Genomic DNA, 17677 nt, shown 5'->3' on the forward strand with positions numbered 1-17677 from the left:
GCCCATGTGACACATATAGTTACTATCATCTGCCAGATCTGCAGTTCATGCCCCTCCCTGGGAGTGTAGTTTTCAGTGCTAATATGGGAAAAAGAAAAGTCCAAATACACAATTGTGCCCTGACAATCAACAATAGTTGAGTAAACTCCTGAGACTTCTTGATAAATGTGAGCATGCAACGCTCACTACAAAACCTTCGGGCACTCCAGAGGAGTGTTTTTCTTGACTCTTTCCCAGAACTGGAATTGGCAACTTGTGCTGGGTGGACAATGAAATGTGGCTGTTCATTAAAATAACTTTCATTTAACAGTCTGTCTACATTTAGTGAAATACAATGGATTATTTTTAACACTGTTGCTGTGCATCCTTTAAAAATACTGTTTGTTGCTGCTTTAAAAATAGCCTTGAAAATGCAGGTGGGATAAGCTGATGCAAGCACTTCTAAGGAGTAGGGAATTAACACAGTTTTGAAAGTTAATTGAAAACAGGGAAAAAAGATGGTGGTAGGAGTGATAAATTATCAGTTATACAGAAAAGAATATACAAAATCTCAGGACCATAATTAAAAAAAGTAAACTGCCTCAAGCTGTTACTTGTACATAAAAGAAAATTCTTCTCTGGTAGGTACATCTTAAACCCGTTCATGCACCTGATATAGTGGAGGAAGAGTCAGGTGTCCAGCCTCATATGTGCAAGCAGTAAAAACTCACTGCACACAGTATTTATCAGAAACAACCAAACATGACCCTTCCCCACCCCCAGCTAAACATTCCCTGACAAACAGGAAGTTTATACAAGAAACACTCTCTCACATGACTTTTAATTGATTTCAGCCTTTGTCCTTCCCCCCTGTGACAGGGCTTCGAGGCTTGGGCTTCCTTCCATTCCCTCTCCTGTCTCCTGGCATGCCCTATCCCATGCCCACTGGGTGCCAAGCTTCATGGGACTGCTCCTGGGGTAGATCTCCAAAACTGAGTGGGATCTGGCCATGCCATGGTGTGGGGCTGGTGATTTGTTAGAGTCAGTGTTTTCAGCCTGCCAGAACTGTGCCTACTGCAGCCTGGTCCCCAGCTCCGCTGAATGGAGGAAGGCTGCCCCAGATGACATGGTGTTTACTGCCTTTACATTCTCTGGATTTGGACCCTGAACAAAATTAGTTAAAAACTCTCAAATATTTGTGCAGTTGCTTAACTTCAACTCTGCTTCTGGGGTATTTCTCCATATAGCTATGCCTATAAATTTATACATTAAAGGTACCAATAACACAACAGCAAAGAATAATAACAGCAAAGCTTCAATTTCAGAATCCCTTTTTACTCCTGCCCTCTATTTATTGTCTCTACTAACTCAAGCATGAGAGGTACACTTTAAGAGGGCTTGCAGGATTTGCCTTCATATACTGAAATCCTCACAGTTAGCACCAAATCTTCCTAAGTTCTTCCAAAACCTATATATGGTACCAATACTCAACTAATAAGTAATCTTCAAAGAGGTTTATGTGAAGTCTGTAAAAGGTAGGATTTCTGAATTCCAAAATCTACTTGGCTGCACGTATATAAGGGGAGACCATATATAGACCAACCAGGAAAAAATGTTACATGAAATATGGCATGAGCTTTAAACAGTTAACAAGTTAACAAGATTGTCCTAAATAATTACTGTCAACAAGATTAGCATTATCTGATGATGATGATGATGATGAGTAATCTGATGCACCAGACAGTATTAGTTCTCTCTTCTTGCAGAATGATGTGCAAGATTCTTTACTTACACTTCCCAAAATACGTTTCCTGTTTAACAGGTAATGTTGCTGTTTTGAAGGTAGAATAAATGCTTACTATTAATGTAGTACATAGCTCAATGACAAAAATCAGCTGATACAACAGAAGTCTATAAATTTCTCTATGAAAATTTTTATATATATATATGTCTGTGACATTCTTACACCCCACGTGTTTATCTAAATTCCACTGCTCAGTTGTTCTGACTAAACTCAGTAATATATGAAAATTGTATGTGCCTTGTGTGTAAAGGTTTGGAGGATTGAGTCCTAGAATATTAGTACAGAATTAGAGATGGTCACCTTCAGTTAGTGATTTATCTCATTCTCTCCAAGTGGGATGGATCACCATCCGGAGGTGACTATTGCTCTTCAGTGACCTCAAAGGGTACCTCCATCACCACAGGAGGTGTGGTTTTCCTCATTCTAACCCCAAAACCATGGCCCAGTTTCCAAGTTTCTCACCAGTTATTCAGGCAGAAGCTCCTTTGCTGTGGACTCTCTTTGCACAGGTAGATTTTCAATTTGTTCAAACATTCTGCAGTTTTGAGGACAGGTTTTAAAAATTCTGCACGTTTCCTTTGTGCAGCTGAAATAAATATTTTTCTCAGCACTCTACACTCATATCTTCATCCATCTTGCAAAAACCCATACTTACCACAGCAAGTCTAAACCATTTTTTCATCTGATACACGGAAGTAACCGTACAGTAACCTTTATACATCATAATTTCACACAATTCCCATCGCTAATGCAAATTTGTTACATCAATATCTTGAACACTAATGTCCCAAATAATTTTTTATGCAAAATAAATTAATTTATTGTTGAGATTAAGGTTTTTCATGTGTCTCTCATTTGAAAGCTCCTTTATTATATATTACTTCATACATTAAAGTACATCATAGCTCAAATGAAGGCTGACTGGTGTTACACCAACTGAGGAATACAGCCTATACACAAGAGTCAGGCAGGGAAATTTATTTGTTCAGGGGTGAATGTGGATGAGTGGATAAATATGCTTGAAGATATGAAGGCACATACGCAGATGTACCACCCTGAAAATGATGGAAATAAAGCAGACCCCATAAAGGAAAAAATACCAGGTGCTTCTATGCTAAATAAGATTTGCCATTGCCTTCTCTATAGAGAGCAAATATTTTAGCAGTGAAGAAAATATGCTGAGCATTGCCAATAAGAGTTTGCTTTCTTTTTAACGGCAAGCAAGGTATCAGGAGGAACCTGCTGACAGTGGGAGAGCTCCTAAGGTTTCTAGACAGGACAGCTTGCACAAACACAGCCTCTCTATATAGCCTGGGAACAACTTGAGATTCCTCACCCTTTCTATGTGGAGGAAATTACCATTGCCAGGCACAACAATGCCTATAAACACCAGTGCCTAGAGCCTGCGTAACTCAGGTAAACACAGAGCTTCCTGACATGATGAAAACCACTGGGCACTTCTTTCAAGTCATTCTTCTTACACAGTGTCAGATGTGAGTGTTTAAACAGTCAGCATTTCCTCAGTGAAATACTTACTCTTTTGGTCTATTAGCTTGGTCAATTGCTATGCTTTCATGATTTTTCCTAAATGTGGGATTCTGAACACCTCTTTGAACAGTCTAGTGCAAAATGGCACCTGGTTTGGAAATAGGTCTTGGGACATTTTACAGGATCAACCTACTTTTCATATACAGTTTGTTGAAATCCCCTGAATTTTAAGTTCATGTTAGAAGTCCAAACTCATGCGGAGAAAGAGGGAAGCAACAATCAAGGGCAGAAGAAAGAAGAGTATATCTACTGAGGGCACGTTTAAATGGAGCAGTGAGATTGTGCCCTGGGCATACACTCAGACCCTTGGTCCTTGATGACTCAGACTAGAAACTTTGCCTAAATAAACTCTGCTGCTCTACCATCACACACCTGAGTTTGAATAGCAGGGGTGTGAGTGTAGCAGGGAAAATACAGCCCTGGTGCTTACATGGCTGTGTGCTAAGAAGTGATTGAGGCACCTACCTGGAGCTGGAAATCATTACTAAGTCTGGACTCCACTAAATAAGTCCATCTCCTTTATTTCTGACTCTCTCTTGTCCACCACCCCTGTAAACCACTTCTTTAACATTCAGTGTTCCAGAACAGGTTTTGTATTGGCCTTCTGCATGGGAGAGTGATTTTTTTCCTAATTTTTGGTAGTCAGAAATATGGCCACTGGCACTATCAAAGAAAGCCTGACAAAAGTTTACATGATTACTAAATTAAGATATTTAAGATACAGTTTGGAATTGATGCAAAGGTCATGGAATGCATAACAGGCAGTTAGTTGGCCATCAGCCACTAAAGTACAATTTTCAAGTCTAATTGATACCAAGGTAAAGAGTATTATTTCCATTCTGTCTAAGTTCCTCTGTGGTGTTGGCATCTGGGACCCCAAACTGTATTTCTGGGATGGTCGAGATTTGTAACATTGGGAATGGATTAAATCCCTGACATCACAGCAAAGTGCAAACTTCAGCCATGTTAGGAAACTGCTAATCATAACATTAACCATCGAGGCTTTATATACCACCAACTGAAAAAAAAAAAGTGCAGAGGTGACCAACAGATAAATGAGGTGCTTCTTAAAAAATTAGGAACCCAACAGCACAGATCTAGAGAATGGAATTCTTTTTTGTAATACATAATGTCTTACAATGGCTATGCTATTACACTTGATGTATTTGGCTACCCCCTCATTATTTTTCACATATCTTATTAACAGATTATTTAAGAACCAGTTATCTGCTAGCTTCCTTCTGTATCTTCTAAAGTCCCTTCTATAGTATGCAGCCATAGGAATAATTTCTCAGTTTTGCCAGTTGTCATACCTCGTTTTTTTCTTTCAGCTTTGTGATCATAACAATGACAGGGCTGTCTTCTTGCCAAACCATCTGCCAGAAATCATTCACGGTATTAATCATGGGTCCCTGAGTTGCAATGAAAGCCTTCTCTTTACCTCCATATCCCTAGTTTAGAAACAGACACAAAAGCATTTCACTTTAAAGTCATGTGATAATCAATACTGCAGGTGAATAAAAGAGCAGAAGGGGCAGAAAAATTAATCTGAAATAAAAAAAAAATAACTGAAAGAAGTTACAACTAAAAGTAGAGCAGATCAGAAATTTTTCAGTAGAACAGTTTTTTCTCTGGAAACAGATTTGATGAACTTAAATGGTCCTGAGAATACAACAATTCCTCTCAAATTTCCCTGCTTACTTGACTTCTTTTAGATAACTCCATTCTTCAAGTTATTGGGACTTTCCTCATCCAGTGGTACTTTAATCTATAATTTAAATTGCACCAGTGTTTTCAAGCTAGTTTATAGTCAATAAGCCACAGGAGAGAAAAGAAGAACTATAAAACTCATATCTACAAAGACTCTGCTATACATGTTTTCTAAGAAAGAAGTGCCTTTATGAAACTTTATAGGAAGGACAACATATATAGGGAGTATAGGGAGTTCCAAGACACACATGAGTGTTCAGGAAGTCAAAGCAAGGTCAGGCAAACAGTGGGGAAGCAGAAGAGAGGGACAGACAAGAAGAAATGGGAAAAAACAAGACATATCTTCTTATTTTTGTGTGAAAAGGAGAAATTATGATTTTGTGCAGTGACAGGGTGCCCAACAGTAATGCAAGAGAGAGCGTGGTAATGTCTGAAGGGAATGAGTGAATGGAAAACAGTACGAGGTGGTGTGGGAGCCTCTAGCCTTGGGTCTTCCTTTTGGGAGCCTTTCTTCATGACAGCTGCTACTCATTGCATGAACCAGTGGGATAATCCTGAACTGGCACACTCACCAGTCTGCCTGAACATACTTTGTCCAAGCCAGGTCTGTCAGGATCCCAGCAAGCCCAATGATTTTGTATACATGTATTTCATTTCCAACAAAATTTCATTTCCATGTATTTAATTTCCAATCCATGTATACATGGATTACACGAAATTTCATTTAATTGCTGGGTTGCATTTTTTTCCACAGTTGCTGACAGTTCACCTAGTGTTAGTAGCAGGAGGAATCACCATATGTGAGAGTGAAGGGTGGTGGCATAGGGAAAAGGCAGACCTCAGAGGACTCAACATATGGCCTGGCTCTTGGATATGATGTCACTGCTGTCCATATAGAACCACTCTGCTTAGTTACATGATGATGTCTTCATAACAAATGCTGAAAGTACAGGATGCAAAATGAGGCAGGGTAAGGGGCATGGTGCTGTGCACCTACATATTAAGTACTGTTAATTAAAGAAGAAGCATCACTGTAGAGCTCTGTGGCCAAATTTTCATTGCAGTATTACCTTTATTCCAGCTGAGGGTCTGGATAATAACTCTAAAGAAAACATTTAATTTTGCAGGTAGAGGACACTACACTCCTAAAATATGATTGAATTAGTTTCTTTGTAGTCTATTTAGCATATATTCTGTCATGAGTTCAAGAAAGCTCTGAGTGCAGGTATGTGTATCTGTGTGTGTGATCAAGGACTACAGCATACCTGATACTTAGAAATACTGCTTTCCAACAGGGTTCATGCTTGGTTATGTCATTCTATCATGTGACCAGTATAGGGAGTAAAATGTGGACAGCTGTGTTGTGGGCACATGTGAATATTTAACATGTCTGTATATGTTCCTTTTCACAAACTTGTTATTTATTTAATTACTTAACTGTTAATTTCAGGACTTTCAATTGGTATCTTGAAAGTACTGGTATCTGTCACTGTTAGAAGGTAGCCCTCTTACTACAAGGCAGTAGGTCAATATGAAACAGTAAATACAAAAGTAAACAGATAGTAATGCATGTGTTTCTTAATGGTTTTTATAAACTATTTGATAATTTTTTTTATTAAAACCATTTCTGTACATTCATGACTTCGTGGTCTTTGTTGGAAATGGCTTATGAAACTATTTCTATCACATATATGCAGACAAAAAGATTTGGAATTATCAATGAAGATGGTAAGATCAAAATAAGTGGCACCTTGGCAAAGCCAGCTATTCACATGGCAAATAAAATATTTTCTCAAAAGTACATGAAGAGTGTAAATTTACTTACCCTAATGTAGTTAGCATTTATGTAGGTACTCAAGGAGTCAGATGGATTTTTTGGTTTCAAATACACTCTGCTTAGAGGATCTAAGAGCACAAGGAAGATGGAAATTAATAAGAAAACCCACAGTTAGAAGATTTCGAAAGAGAATCAAAGACTTTCTGAAGGAAAAAACCTACTGATATTTGGGCCTATCAAGCAGTAAAGAATTACACACCAAATACTTCCCTCTGCAAAGGATCCCCTAAGGCACCCTGTACTGCTGGGCTGTGCAGAACCATCTCAGCCAGCTGTGGGCACTGAAGCAACACTGTCAGACCCAGGCAATGCTCAGTGAGGTTGGGTCTGCCCGTGCTGCCTTTGAGCTGACCTGCCTGGCTGTCTCTGAAACCTGTGTCCTAACATTGGACAGTGGCTCATAATTACAACAAGCCCTTTGAACTCGACTGTGGTACTTTGGTGAGAAGCTGTAGTGTTCAGTGACTGCACTGGACAGTTGGATTTAAATTAAGAAAATATTCCTCTGCTTGGGATGAAAGAAAAGATATGTGTTTTATACCAATTTAAGTTGACTGTAAAGGGCTAGACTAGGTAATCCATGTTCTTCCCTTCAGTCCTGTGTCCTCATCTGACACAATTTGTGACCATTCATGTGTATTGGACTAGAGACACAATGCCAAAATAGAGGAACATTTTTCGTAACACTCTCCTTCAGTCTTGGATGCTCTAGAATGGAGTGGGGGCCAGTTCTATTGAGTGAAGAGCTGGGGGTTATTAAATCCCTCCTGGAAAGGAAGTCTTTGCTTCTTCATTGGTGATGATGTGACCCCCTCTCCCCACCCCACCCCATTTTGGAATTAAAGCAGCATATTCTCAAGTATACAATGTAACAGAAGGGGGGAAGCAGGCAGGGAGCAAGATGCCTATGTTGTGGCTTTCTAGGGACATGCTTGACTTTCTTCACACTTTTTCTGAAAAAAAATATTCAACCACTAAAAAATTATATAGAAATATTTCTATGCTGGAAAAAGTATTTTCTTCTGGCAGTTTGCTTAAATACTTAGTTATAATCAGCAGGGTTTTTTGACAGTATACAGACACCTGTTGGTTTGGAAATAGTCTCTGGATAGCTCCTTTGCTGAGTGCAATCTAGGCAATGCATTTAAAGATACATACGTGGGCACTGAGCTGAAGAGATGAAAAATATTGTTTAGTGTGTGGTCCTGCTGTTTACACAAAAAATATAGAACTGATATATATACATATGCTGCAGCAAAACCTAGTATTTTCAGAGTTGCTTCTGGATTTCTTTTGTGACTTTCCATCCTCTTCCTAAGAACACGATAAAACCTTTGCAAATCAAAGGAAGAGGAGGGACGATACCAAACATACTTTATGTCCGTTTCCCATTGGAGGTCACAGGAGCACCTTGGACAGGAGTGGAGCCTGTAGAACCCCAGATGATGTTTTGAAAGCATGTTTCTTAAAATATGCAAATGACTTCAAAGTCTGCACATGGAAGTCTTATCTTCTGCGGTTAATAGCACTACGTGAACCCTAATTAATTTGTGTTAAAATATCTTTGTACCAGTTTTCCTAACTTTTTGCACTTAGAGCTTTTTTTTTTTCCTTAACAATATGAGGACAGGAAACCTCTCATTTCTTTTCAGCACAGAGTGGTTATTAGCCATTTCCACAAATGCCTCAGGCTACGTGGCCTTGAAAAAACACCCGCTTCCTCTAGCTCACACAATGCCTCTGATTCTGGTGTTGCTTGACCCCTACCTTAAAAAACCTTAAAAAACCTCTTCCAAGCAGACCCAACATCCAGTTTAATTACCATGTCTTGAGATAAATCCCTCTGTTACTAGGGAGCAGCTAAATCAGCTTCACATTTTTGAGACCTCCTTCCAACTCCAATCAATGAAACAAGCACTGCTTCCGAACAGGAATCTTTTATAAATTAACAGTCATAATCAGTTATGAAATAGGCAAGTGCTGTAAACTGAGCTCCAAGAAGAGGAAAGCCTGAGCAATGCTAAAGATCCAGACCACTAGGCAATCATCAGACACAGATGGAAGTCATTAGCTTCCTCCTGAATGACAAATACCTTGGACATAATAATCTTATCCTTAAGGATGGCAAAATCTTGGAGTCCGAAGCTACAGCAGAAAGACAGATGTTGACTGCAAGGTTGAATTCATTAATGTCTATAAAGTATCTGAAAATGCACTGGTGGTGCTAAACACTTATAATTACTAATAAAATATGTCTTCTATAGTTTTAACTGAGGCAGAATTACTGCTATTTTTTCCCATGTATCTAGGAAGTCTGGAATAGTTCACTCAGTAGACTAGAAAGCGCTTCTTCTAACTCCACCTTTAACAAATTAATGTTGTCCTGAATTTATAATGTTGGAGGAATAGGAGGGTGTTAAAGGGAATGTAACGTGCCTCCATGAGAGTGCCTGGTGCAGGCAACAAGCAGGGTTATATGGTAGCAGTGCTGGACAACCTCCCACCATGCCATGGATACTGGAGGATCATTCACTCCATTAACTCCATTGGTGCTTTCATTAGGGAGCAGAACTGGAGCAAATATGACTGTTTGTAGTCAGGACTGGGGAGTGAAATGGAGCTCAAAAATTTCAGCATCAAAAGAATAGTTTTCCAGCATCTGTTTATATGCTTTCATAATAAAGTGCTTTGATCATATGATTTAACCTTCTCCTTTAGTGGAATGTCAGAGCAAGTGTTAGCACAAGCAACAGATTGTGGACTTCTGAGTCTGACCCCCTAAGTGGTTTCTATCTTCATGTTAGTGTGAATCTGCTGTTCTGCCCAGTGTGTTTTCATGCAGACTTTTGACATAAGGTTAATCTTCAGAGAGGGATAGGGAATGGTAAACTAATGGATGTGTTGCACATACAAACATACCCACAGAATAGTGTTAAACCATTTGCTCCTTTGTAAGCAAAAGTTCATGCATACTCTGAAATACCACAGGAATTCTGCTTCTGGTTTGAGATGGACAAGTGAGAAAGGAAGTAAGAAAGACATAGGGCTGAAGAAGTAGCAGGAGATATAGGAGAAGATAGTAGAAAGCTGAGGTCCTGCGGCAGGGACATGTAGTGGGGGCTGCAGGAGACAAGCAGGCAAAGGTGAAGATGTGGAGTAAGAGGACGAGGAATGAGCAGCAGGGCTGCTATTCTGCCACAGGAATGTGGCTGTGGTGAGAGACTGGGAAATCTGTGTGCAGGACTGGAAACCTGCTCAGAGGGCGTGAGAAATATCGTAGACTGTGGCAGAGGGGATGCAGCTAAAGATACAGAGCGGGGTTTAACAGGAGCTATGGGTGGGGTCACAGTCAGGAGGAAGAACGGAGAAACACTGATCTTAGGGAGCTGCTTAGCCTCTCGACTCTGATCCCATACTGGCTCCTCAGTAGTTGAATTAGAACATGATTGTAATGCAATTAACATTAGAGAACTTAAAGTGGCAGCCTGGTGTTTGCATAAGTGTTGGCTATGTTATACTGCAACTGAAACATCTGTCATAGAAATGTAACATCTCCTGTACTTTGTAGTTTTCCATATAAAATAATTTTCAATAGGCATTAGTTGTATTTCACATGAGTGTGTCTGGCTGGGTGGTATCTGCTAACATAAACCTGCCCTCATGCACCCTGTCACGGAATTATCTCTTAGAAAATGACAATATCCACTACAGCATAGAGGGTGGAGCTGGCAGGACTGGGCATTTTTAGGATGTCACTTGTCATCACAGGTGCCCCGATTCAGGAGACACGCCCAGTGCTGGGAATGGAAAAGCTGATGCGGGTGTACAAAGCAGCGGGTTGATATCATCTGAGCAGGAAACCAGGAAAGCTGTTCTATTTAATCACTCAAATAATTCCCAAACCCTCTCAGACTGGCTGTGGGGTGCACGAATATTTATTATGAGCATGTGCCTCAATCCTCAAAATATCTTATTTGAAAAAACCTGGTGCTGACACACAACAAACCTGATTTCTGTCAAGGATGGTTACAAAGTGCCTGTCAGTGGGCAGCTGTGGGACACACCAGCAGTGTGCTTGGACTGAAAATGTGCCATGGAGCTAGCAGCACATCCCAGCTAACTGGAGGTGAGGGCACACAGGCATGCTGGTTCTCAAAGCTCATCAGCATCGAGCACGGCCCAGCTGTTGTGTCCCAATTCAAAACACATGCTACAGTGAAATTGGACTCATCTCATTTGCAAGGTGTTGCTGGAGGTGAACCTGATGGTGGCTGGGGCAGCCTGGACATGAGATGCTATGGGAAGGGAGAACTCCTTCCAAAAATCTGCCAGTCAGGCAGAGGGGGGCTTGTCTCCACTGCAGCTGATGGCAAAAGTCCTGCTGTCATCAAAGGGATCCGGATTTCTCCCTGTATATCCTGTTGACACTGGGCCAGACTCTAAGGGATGCTGAAATGTCTGATTCTTGGTATCTAACTTGCATTCAGTTACCTTCTGTCTTTAATTGCCTTCAATATTTCTTGACTGAACTCAGATGCACACAACTATTGGTTGCAATAGATAAACTAACCTTGAACACAGTGAAAATTTTACTGGAGACTGAAGAGAAGCAAGGTCTCCACACAAGCTTCTTTCCCAGCTACATATCACATTTCTGAGATTAATCTAGAGGCTGAAGGCCATCAGTTCTCATTCGTTTGACTGCAAGGCTTTGGTGTGATATGAACAAGTTAAAATGTTTTCAGGTTTCGTGAGAGAAACCTCATAACTGAAGATGTGTGAATTTGAATGACTAACATGTAACATAGGCCTGCAAGGATATTCTAGAGATGTTTAGAAAGCAAATTTCTAGTTGATAGGATATGCTGTCATTTTAAAAGTATTCTTCATTCCAAACCTAAGCAAGGGATTTACATTTTTCTGTGGGAATGTTCTGGTAATATTTTGAATCACTGAACCTTTTCCCTTTGGAGATGCCAAAAATTATAAAAACTCAACTATTCATATCCATATTTAATGTAATGTTAAAACTTCTGCAACCTATTTTGAAACAGAACACAAAACAAAACATTTAATAAAAGTGAAATGGAATATCTCTATCCACCAACAAATACTATGAAAATAGCTGCATTTCAGAGAAACATGTATTTTGAAGGAAAACTATTCCACTGAAAAGATTTCAATCACCTCCAATTACAAGAAAGCAATTGTATTTGAAAATATATACAATGAAAATACACAATCAGTATAGCAAGGCAGGAACAAGTTAAGAGCAATGAAGAGGCAGCACTGCGTCAGGAATGTAAACAGATTTCCACAAAGAGGGTTTAGTGCATGGAGAAGAAAAAAAGCAATCACCAGAGGACCTTTAAAGATGGAAGCCCACTACAAGACAAGATAGGTTACACTTGCTTTTTGTAGTCTGGGTTTTTTAAGTCCCAAGTATCTTGACCCAACCAGGGGGAATTCAGTGTCTGCAAGATGGTGCGGGCCATGATGAGGAGCTACTGTAAAGCATGGCAGACCTCACTGTCCCATCTACCTGAGCTGTCTTTCAGAGAAAATCACATAAGCCAGGCTTGCCCTTCAGCACGTGGCTGGGATGCTGCTGATCTGCGTACCTACTAAGGCGTCCAGTGAGAGTTCTGCACTTGCCAGTCCTACAGCACTGGGCTTCTGCTATCTTTCCACATGGATTACAAATATGAATGTAAGTACATGAGTATGAATGGGTATACATCAAGCAAATATAAAGACAGTTATACACAAGCAAATATAAAGACAGTTAGATTTTTACAGCAATACATTCTCAAAGCAGGACTAAATGTCACAGTAGGAAACCATGGGCTAGCTCACTTACTTGGCAAAATTGTTTTATAGCGGTTTTTAGTTCCATGACTCGGGATGTCAATTTCTTTGGGATCCACAAAATTCATTGGTATTTCCTATAAAAAATAAATTAAATCAGACTGATGTTTCCAAAGGAGCCATGCAGGAAATTATCACCAGAATGCCATCTGCTGTTACACAACTGTCTCTTAACATCAAAGTTATTAAGAAAAAAAGTGGTTCCCACCTCAAGCCTGTCAACACCCTTCCTTTAATAAACACAGGGAGTTGCATATTGAAGGGGTGACTTCCAGGGAACACTTCTGATGAATTATTTAAAAAAAAAAGTTTTTTATGGGATTAAGACCAAGGTTAAAATGCAGTATAATTCTGGAAAATTGAAGTTCAAAAGTAGAGTACTGTGGCAAAAAAGAGCAATACTTTACATAATTGGGGCAGGAACTACATAAATAATTAAATATTAATATATGGCAAACTTTTGAAAAATTTTGTGCTAAGCCCTTACCAATGAAATTCAAAGACCTCACTTGCTTTTTATTTAAACTACTAGAATGAGGTGTCTTAGTTTTTTGCATCCAGACTCAAACGCAATAAAAATCTGAAGCTATTTCTTTTCCTTCTTATTTTCATCTTTTAGTGACTGATTTACATTGCAGATGTGTAGGTAACTAATGTGACAGTTTCCTTTAAGTTTCAAAAATACACAAATTATAAACTTCTCATAAACTTAAAATTCCGGTTTTTCAAACTGCTTGTCAGCATGAAAAGTAAAAATCTGCAAAATTTGCATTGAACAAAATGTTTAACTTGGTTTAAGGGAGAGTAAGAACAATTTTGATGTTGAGGTCCTGAAACAATGTTTCTACAGTTGAATAAAACCAACCCTTTTAAAATGGCAGGATGAAACATGCAGGAGTTGTTTTTTTATTTCATGATTGTGGGGGATGTTTTACCAACTAAAATAATCTGGCAAAATCACATTAAAAATGCTTCAGTTTACTAAAATCTTAATTTTTATGCCGACTTTTTTTTTGGCCACCATTATTTAAATTGTCTTAGAGTAAGCTGGAATTTGATCTTCAGTAAATTAATACTTCTACTTAAACAACAGTCTTAACTAGAGACTTGAAAACACCATGCTAGCCTGGGACATTTAGCCTAAGAGACAGTGGAATACTACATAATTGCCTCTTAGAGACACACAGGAACCTGAGGATCATCTGTTGGCTTGCATCACTGGAAAATTTACTTAAGGATTTTCCTCCAAAATGAGTTGGATTCTATTCTAGTGGTGCAGGCCTACCCAGTACTTTGGTACTGCAGAGATGCATGGTCCCTATTCTTCAGCACAACCTCTGGTCCTGCTCAGCATGACCGACCTCTGCAGCGACTTTAAAAGGAACAGGAATGAGGCCTCTAACAGCTTGTCAAGCAGGCACCCAACAGCAGACCTTTACATGGGTACACCAAGCAGGGGAAGCTACACTTTCACTTTACTGCTTGAAGAGATGGCAAAGTAAAGTAAAATTTAGATGGTTCAAATTGAAATGCTGTGATTCATCTCCATTTCCCAACTTGGCTTCCAAACATCTTCCCATGAGAGGGTGCACCTGTGTTGATTTTTATTTTTCTACCTTCTCTGCCTTATGCCCATGCATTCCATAGACCTTTATTCTTCCCCTCTCCCTCATTCAGTTTCTTCCTTGATCTTGGTCTTCAGCTGGCTCCTCAAAAGCATGACTTCCTGTGTCAGGCCAGCCAAAGTGTTGCTGCTAAGACACACCTTCCTTGCAGGTACTTCACCCAATCCTTTTCCAGATCGCTGTACTGCCATCCATATGATGGCTGTCCTAAGGTCAGGATCTTCTCACTCCTAAGACTTCATTCTTGCATAAACCTCATCCCCACTGCCTCAGGTCAAACCATCTCATCTCTCTTCTGTGTCTAATGGTGCTTCCTCATTCACAAAACTACAAAATGAGCTCCCATACCCTCCTCATATTCACCTCTGACTTCTACTGCTTCCCAATGGTGACCTCTGCTGAGACTTACCTTGGGCTCTGAATTGTTCCAACTGGCTGACCTAGAGCTTCCCTAGCTCAATTCTGGCTTAGTACACACACCACCAGTACATGGCCTCTGAAAGGTTTCTGTGCTAAACTATGCACCAAGTGAGAGAGAGCAAGACACTGAGCTTGTGCTCAATGGGATCTCTGTCTGTCCTCTACAGAGACTGGAAAAAATGCGTGAGGAAGAGTCTTCTGCCTGCCCAAGTGATGGTGGTCAGTGAGGGTCTTCCAGATGTGTGGCTGTCTCCCTTACTATGCCTGCTGACATTTTTGAATAGCTTATCATTTGGTGAGTTACTGACAGATGCAAAAATGCCACCAAGTTGAAAACAGAAACACATTTCTTTGGGCCAACCGGGACCATTAATAACATTAATCACTTACATCCTGTAAACACTTTCTAATCAGTGGTCTCCTCCCAGTAGTAAGTACTTGTGAGTCCAAGGGCACAGACAGAAATCTGACAATACACCGTGGATCACAGCCACAGACAAGTCACTTATTCTGAAACTGGCTGTGAGAAAAAAGAGATTATTCCAGAAAAAAAAAAAGATCAGGATAATATGGTGATAACATTCCTGCTAACAGGGGAGCAAATAAGCCCAGCAGACTGCAAATAGCAGGAACATGTGCAAACTACTATACCAATTCTGTAGCTGTATAGGCAATATATGGATATAATTATTTTATTAAACATATATATTTAATTTAAAAATTTCAAATAATGCATTAACTGCACACAATCCCGTGCTCAATCACTTGCATGCAATTATAGATGCATATGCATATTGTTCATGGGCTGGTTTCCCTCTCTGAGTGATACTTTCTAATAGCAGCTATTCTGGCTCACATTAAGTTTTAAATGTTATTCATAGACTTGAAGATGTATGATTTGGATCTCCGAAAGTATTCAAGGAAATATGGCAAAATTCAGAAAAATTCAGGTAGGTAGTCATTATGCTCATTGCTCCTATTTTTGAGGATGCAATTATTTAGATTTAATGATCAGGCACTTTCCCATGCAGCACTGTATTTTTTGACATTTGCGTGTTTTGGAAATGAATTTTATCTTCTGTTACCAACTTCAGATATTCCATCCTTTGAAGAGTAGCAACTCAGGCTACTAAAGAAAACATATATGCTGGGCAAATTATGTTTCTTCCTCCTTGCAAAATAGGTATATTCTCCCAATCAAATATACCCTTTAATTAAGTAATGCCCCTTTAATTATTAATGAAAACAATTTGAAGAACTAAAAATAGCCTGAAACTGTTCATGTTTTAATTTTCCACTGAAAACTTCAAATATTTCTCCACTTCTTTCACATTTGGAAGTTCTTCATGAGAGCAAATAATTCTAGTCTCCAGAAGACTGCCTTACTGTATTTCTTTAGCTAGTTAAAATGAGCTGTGTGAGCAGAATGGCTGAGGGTTATATACTGCGTTCTTTGCATGCCTCACGTTCCTACTTGAGCTATTATCTGTAGCAAGGAACATAGTAAACAGATACTGTTCAACAGTTTCATCTTAAAACACATTTTAAAAAATGGTTTAAAAACATAAGAGACAAGTCATGACCTCTTCCATAAAATTCTGTGGAAACCCTGAATGGCCAAAGCCATGTTGTGCCCCCCTGAGGGACAAATAAAATGAGACTCTGTCTCCCCAAAGCTGTGCACAACTGCTATGTGGGACAATTTGGGTAAACAGGATTCTATGAGGTGCCAATTTGTCTGAACAAACTGTCTCCTAACATGGGCGGCTGAGGCATGATGAAGTTATTTCTTCTGTCTTTCCTGCCTAAGCAGCAGAATGGCAGAGAACCTGTGGCATAACTGGTGATAAAACTATGTTGGATGATTGTAATTTTTCTGCGTAGACTGTGTGTCCACGTTTCGGTAGAAGAACTGAGGGATTTACTTTTCTTAAGCAAATGACTTTTAATAAAAACCTCAGATTTTAAAGGTAATTGAAAGGGCTGCTCCATAGGATGCAATTATTCATAATGAAATGCTATTTTTAGAGCAAATGGCACTCATCATCTATTAATTCAAATGCACAAATTGGAAACAAAATGAAACCTAAGGGGTCACATGCTCTGGCATGTTTAATTTTAATTCCTTCCAGTTTCTCTGATTTAGACACCAGATTTCTAGACATACATTTCTCTGGAACCTTTCTGAAAAACTGCTACCTTTGGCCCTCTGATTCCTCAGCTGCTGAAGCACAACTGCTACATTACACCTCTCCAGTTAATACATCAGTAAGTGCATATATGAACTCCTTTAGAAAGGATTCCTGGGTGACTATTAGCTTACTTTTATTAATTTTATTGACTTCTTATAGAATCCCTTCCACTAATGCTTCAATATCAGACAGAACTTCTAGTGATTTGCTTGACTCTATTCCTGCCACAGATGTAGGAAATTTCTTAAGTTCTTCTCAGGTTGATGCAGATGCAAATAATGGAGTCACTCCTCACCTACTGGTTCAAGTTCCCCAAATCACTTTTATGCCATTTTTATCATCAATTGATCTTCATATTCTTTAGTAAGCTTCATGCTTTTGATCTGTTTAAACATGAAGTTATGATTTTTTTTTAAATTCAAAACCTTTTTTGCCCTGCCTTACTCAGTTTTCACATTCAAGTGGCTTCAGTTAAAGCTCTTTTCTATTTCCCTTGTAAAAAGTGTCTCCTTTTTTTCTGACAGCTTCTTTCATCTGAGTGTTTGGCAATACTGGACTTTTTCAGGTCTTTTTAAAGTAATGTGTTCTGATGTGGTTTCCCTGACTTTTTCTGCTCTTTTTTCCACCTGGCCACTTTCTTCATTTTAGATTCTTACCCTTTTTACTTATAAATACACTTGTGAAATACTTCAGG

At 39.3% G+C, this 17677-nt stretch overlaps 1 protein-coding gene across 2 annotated transcripts in view; it reads right to left on the reverse strand.

Annotated features, from left to right (window-relative positions):
• PTPRR (protein tyrosine phosphatase receptor type R) overlaps positions 1–17677 on the reverse strand; it is a 136395-nt gene that overhangs the window by 12469 nt on the left and 106249 nt on the right. For both annotated transcript variants that reach the window (XM_038155661.1, XM_038155663.1), the window contains 3 exons: positions 12739–12823; positions 6867–6946; positions 4645–4782 (listed from right to left, as the gene is read on the reverse strand). In XM_038155661.1, the coding sequence (XP_038011589.1) occupies positions 4645–4782; positions 6867–6946; positions 12739–12823 (303 nt within the window). The remainder of the gene's footprint in view (positions 1–4644; positions 4783–6866; positions 6947–12738; positions 12824–17677) is intronic.

The sequence above is a fragment of the Motacilla alba genome, chromosome 1A, assembly GCF_015832195.1.
Source record: "Motacilla alba alba isolate MOTALB_02 chromosome 1A, Motacilla_alba_V1.0_pri, whole genome shotgun sequence".
NCBI classification, from domain to species: domain Eukaryota; kingdom Metazoa; phylum Chordata; class Aves; order Passeriformes; family Motacillidae; genus Motacilla; species Motacilla alba.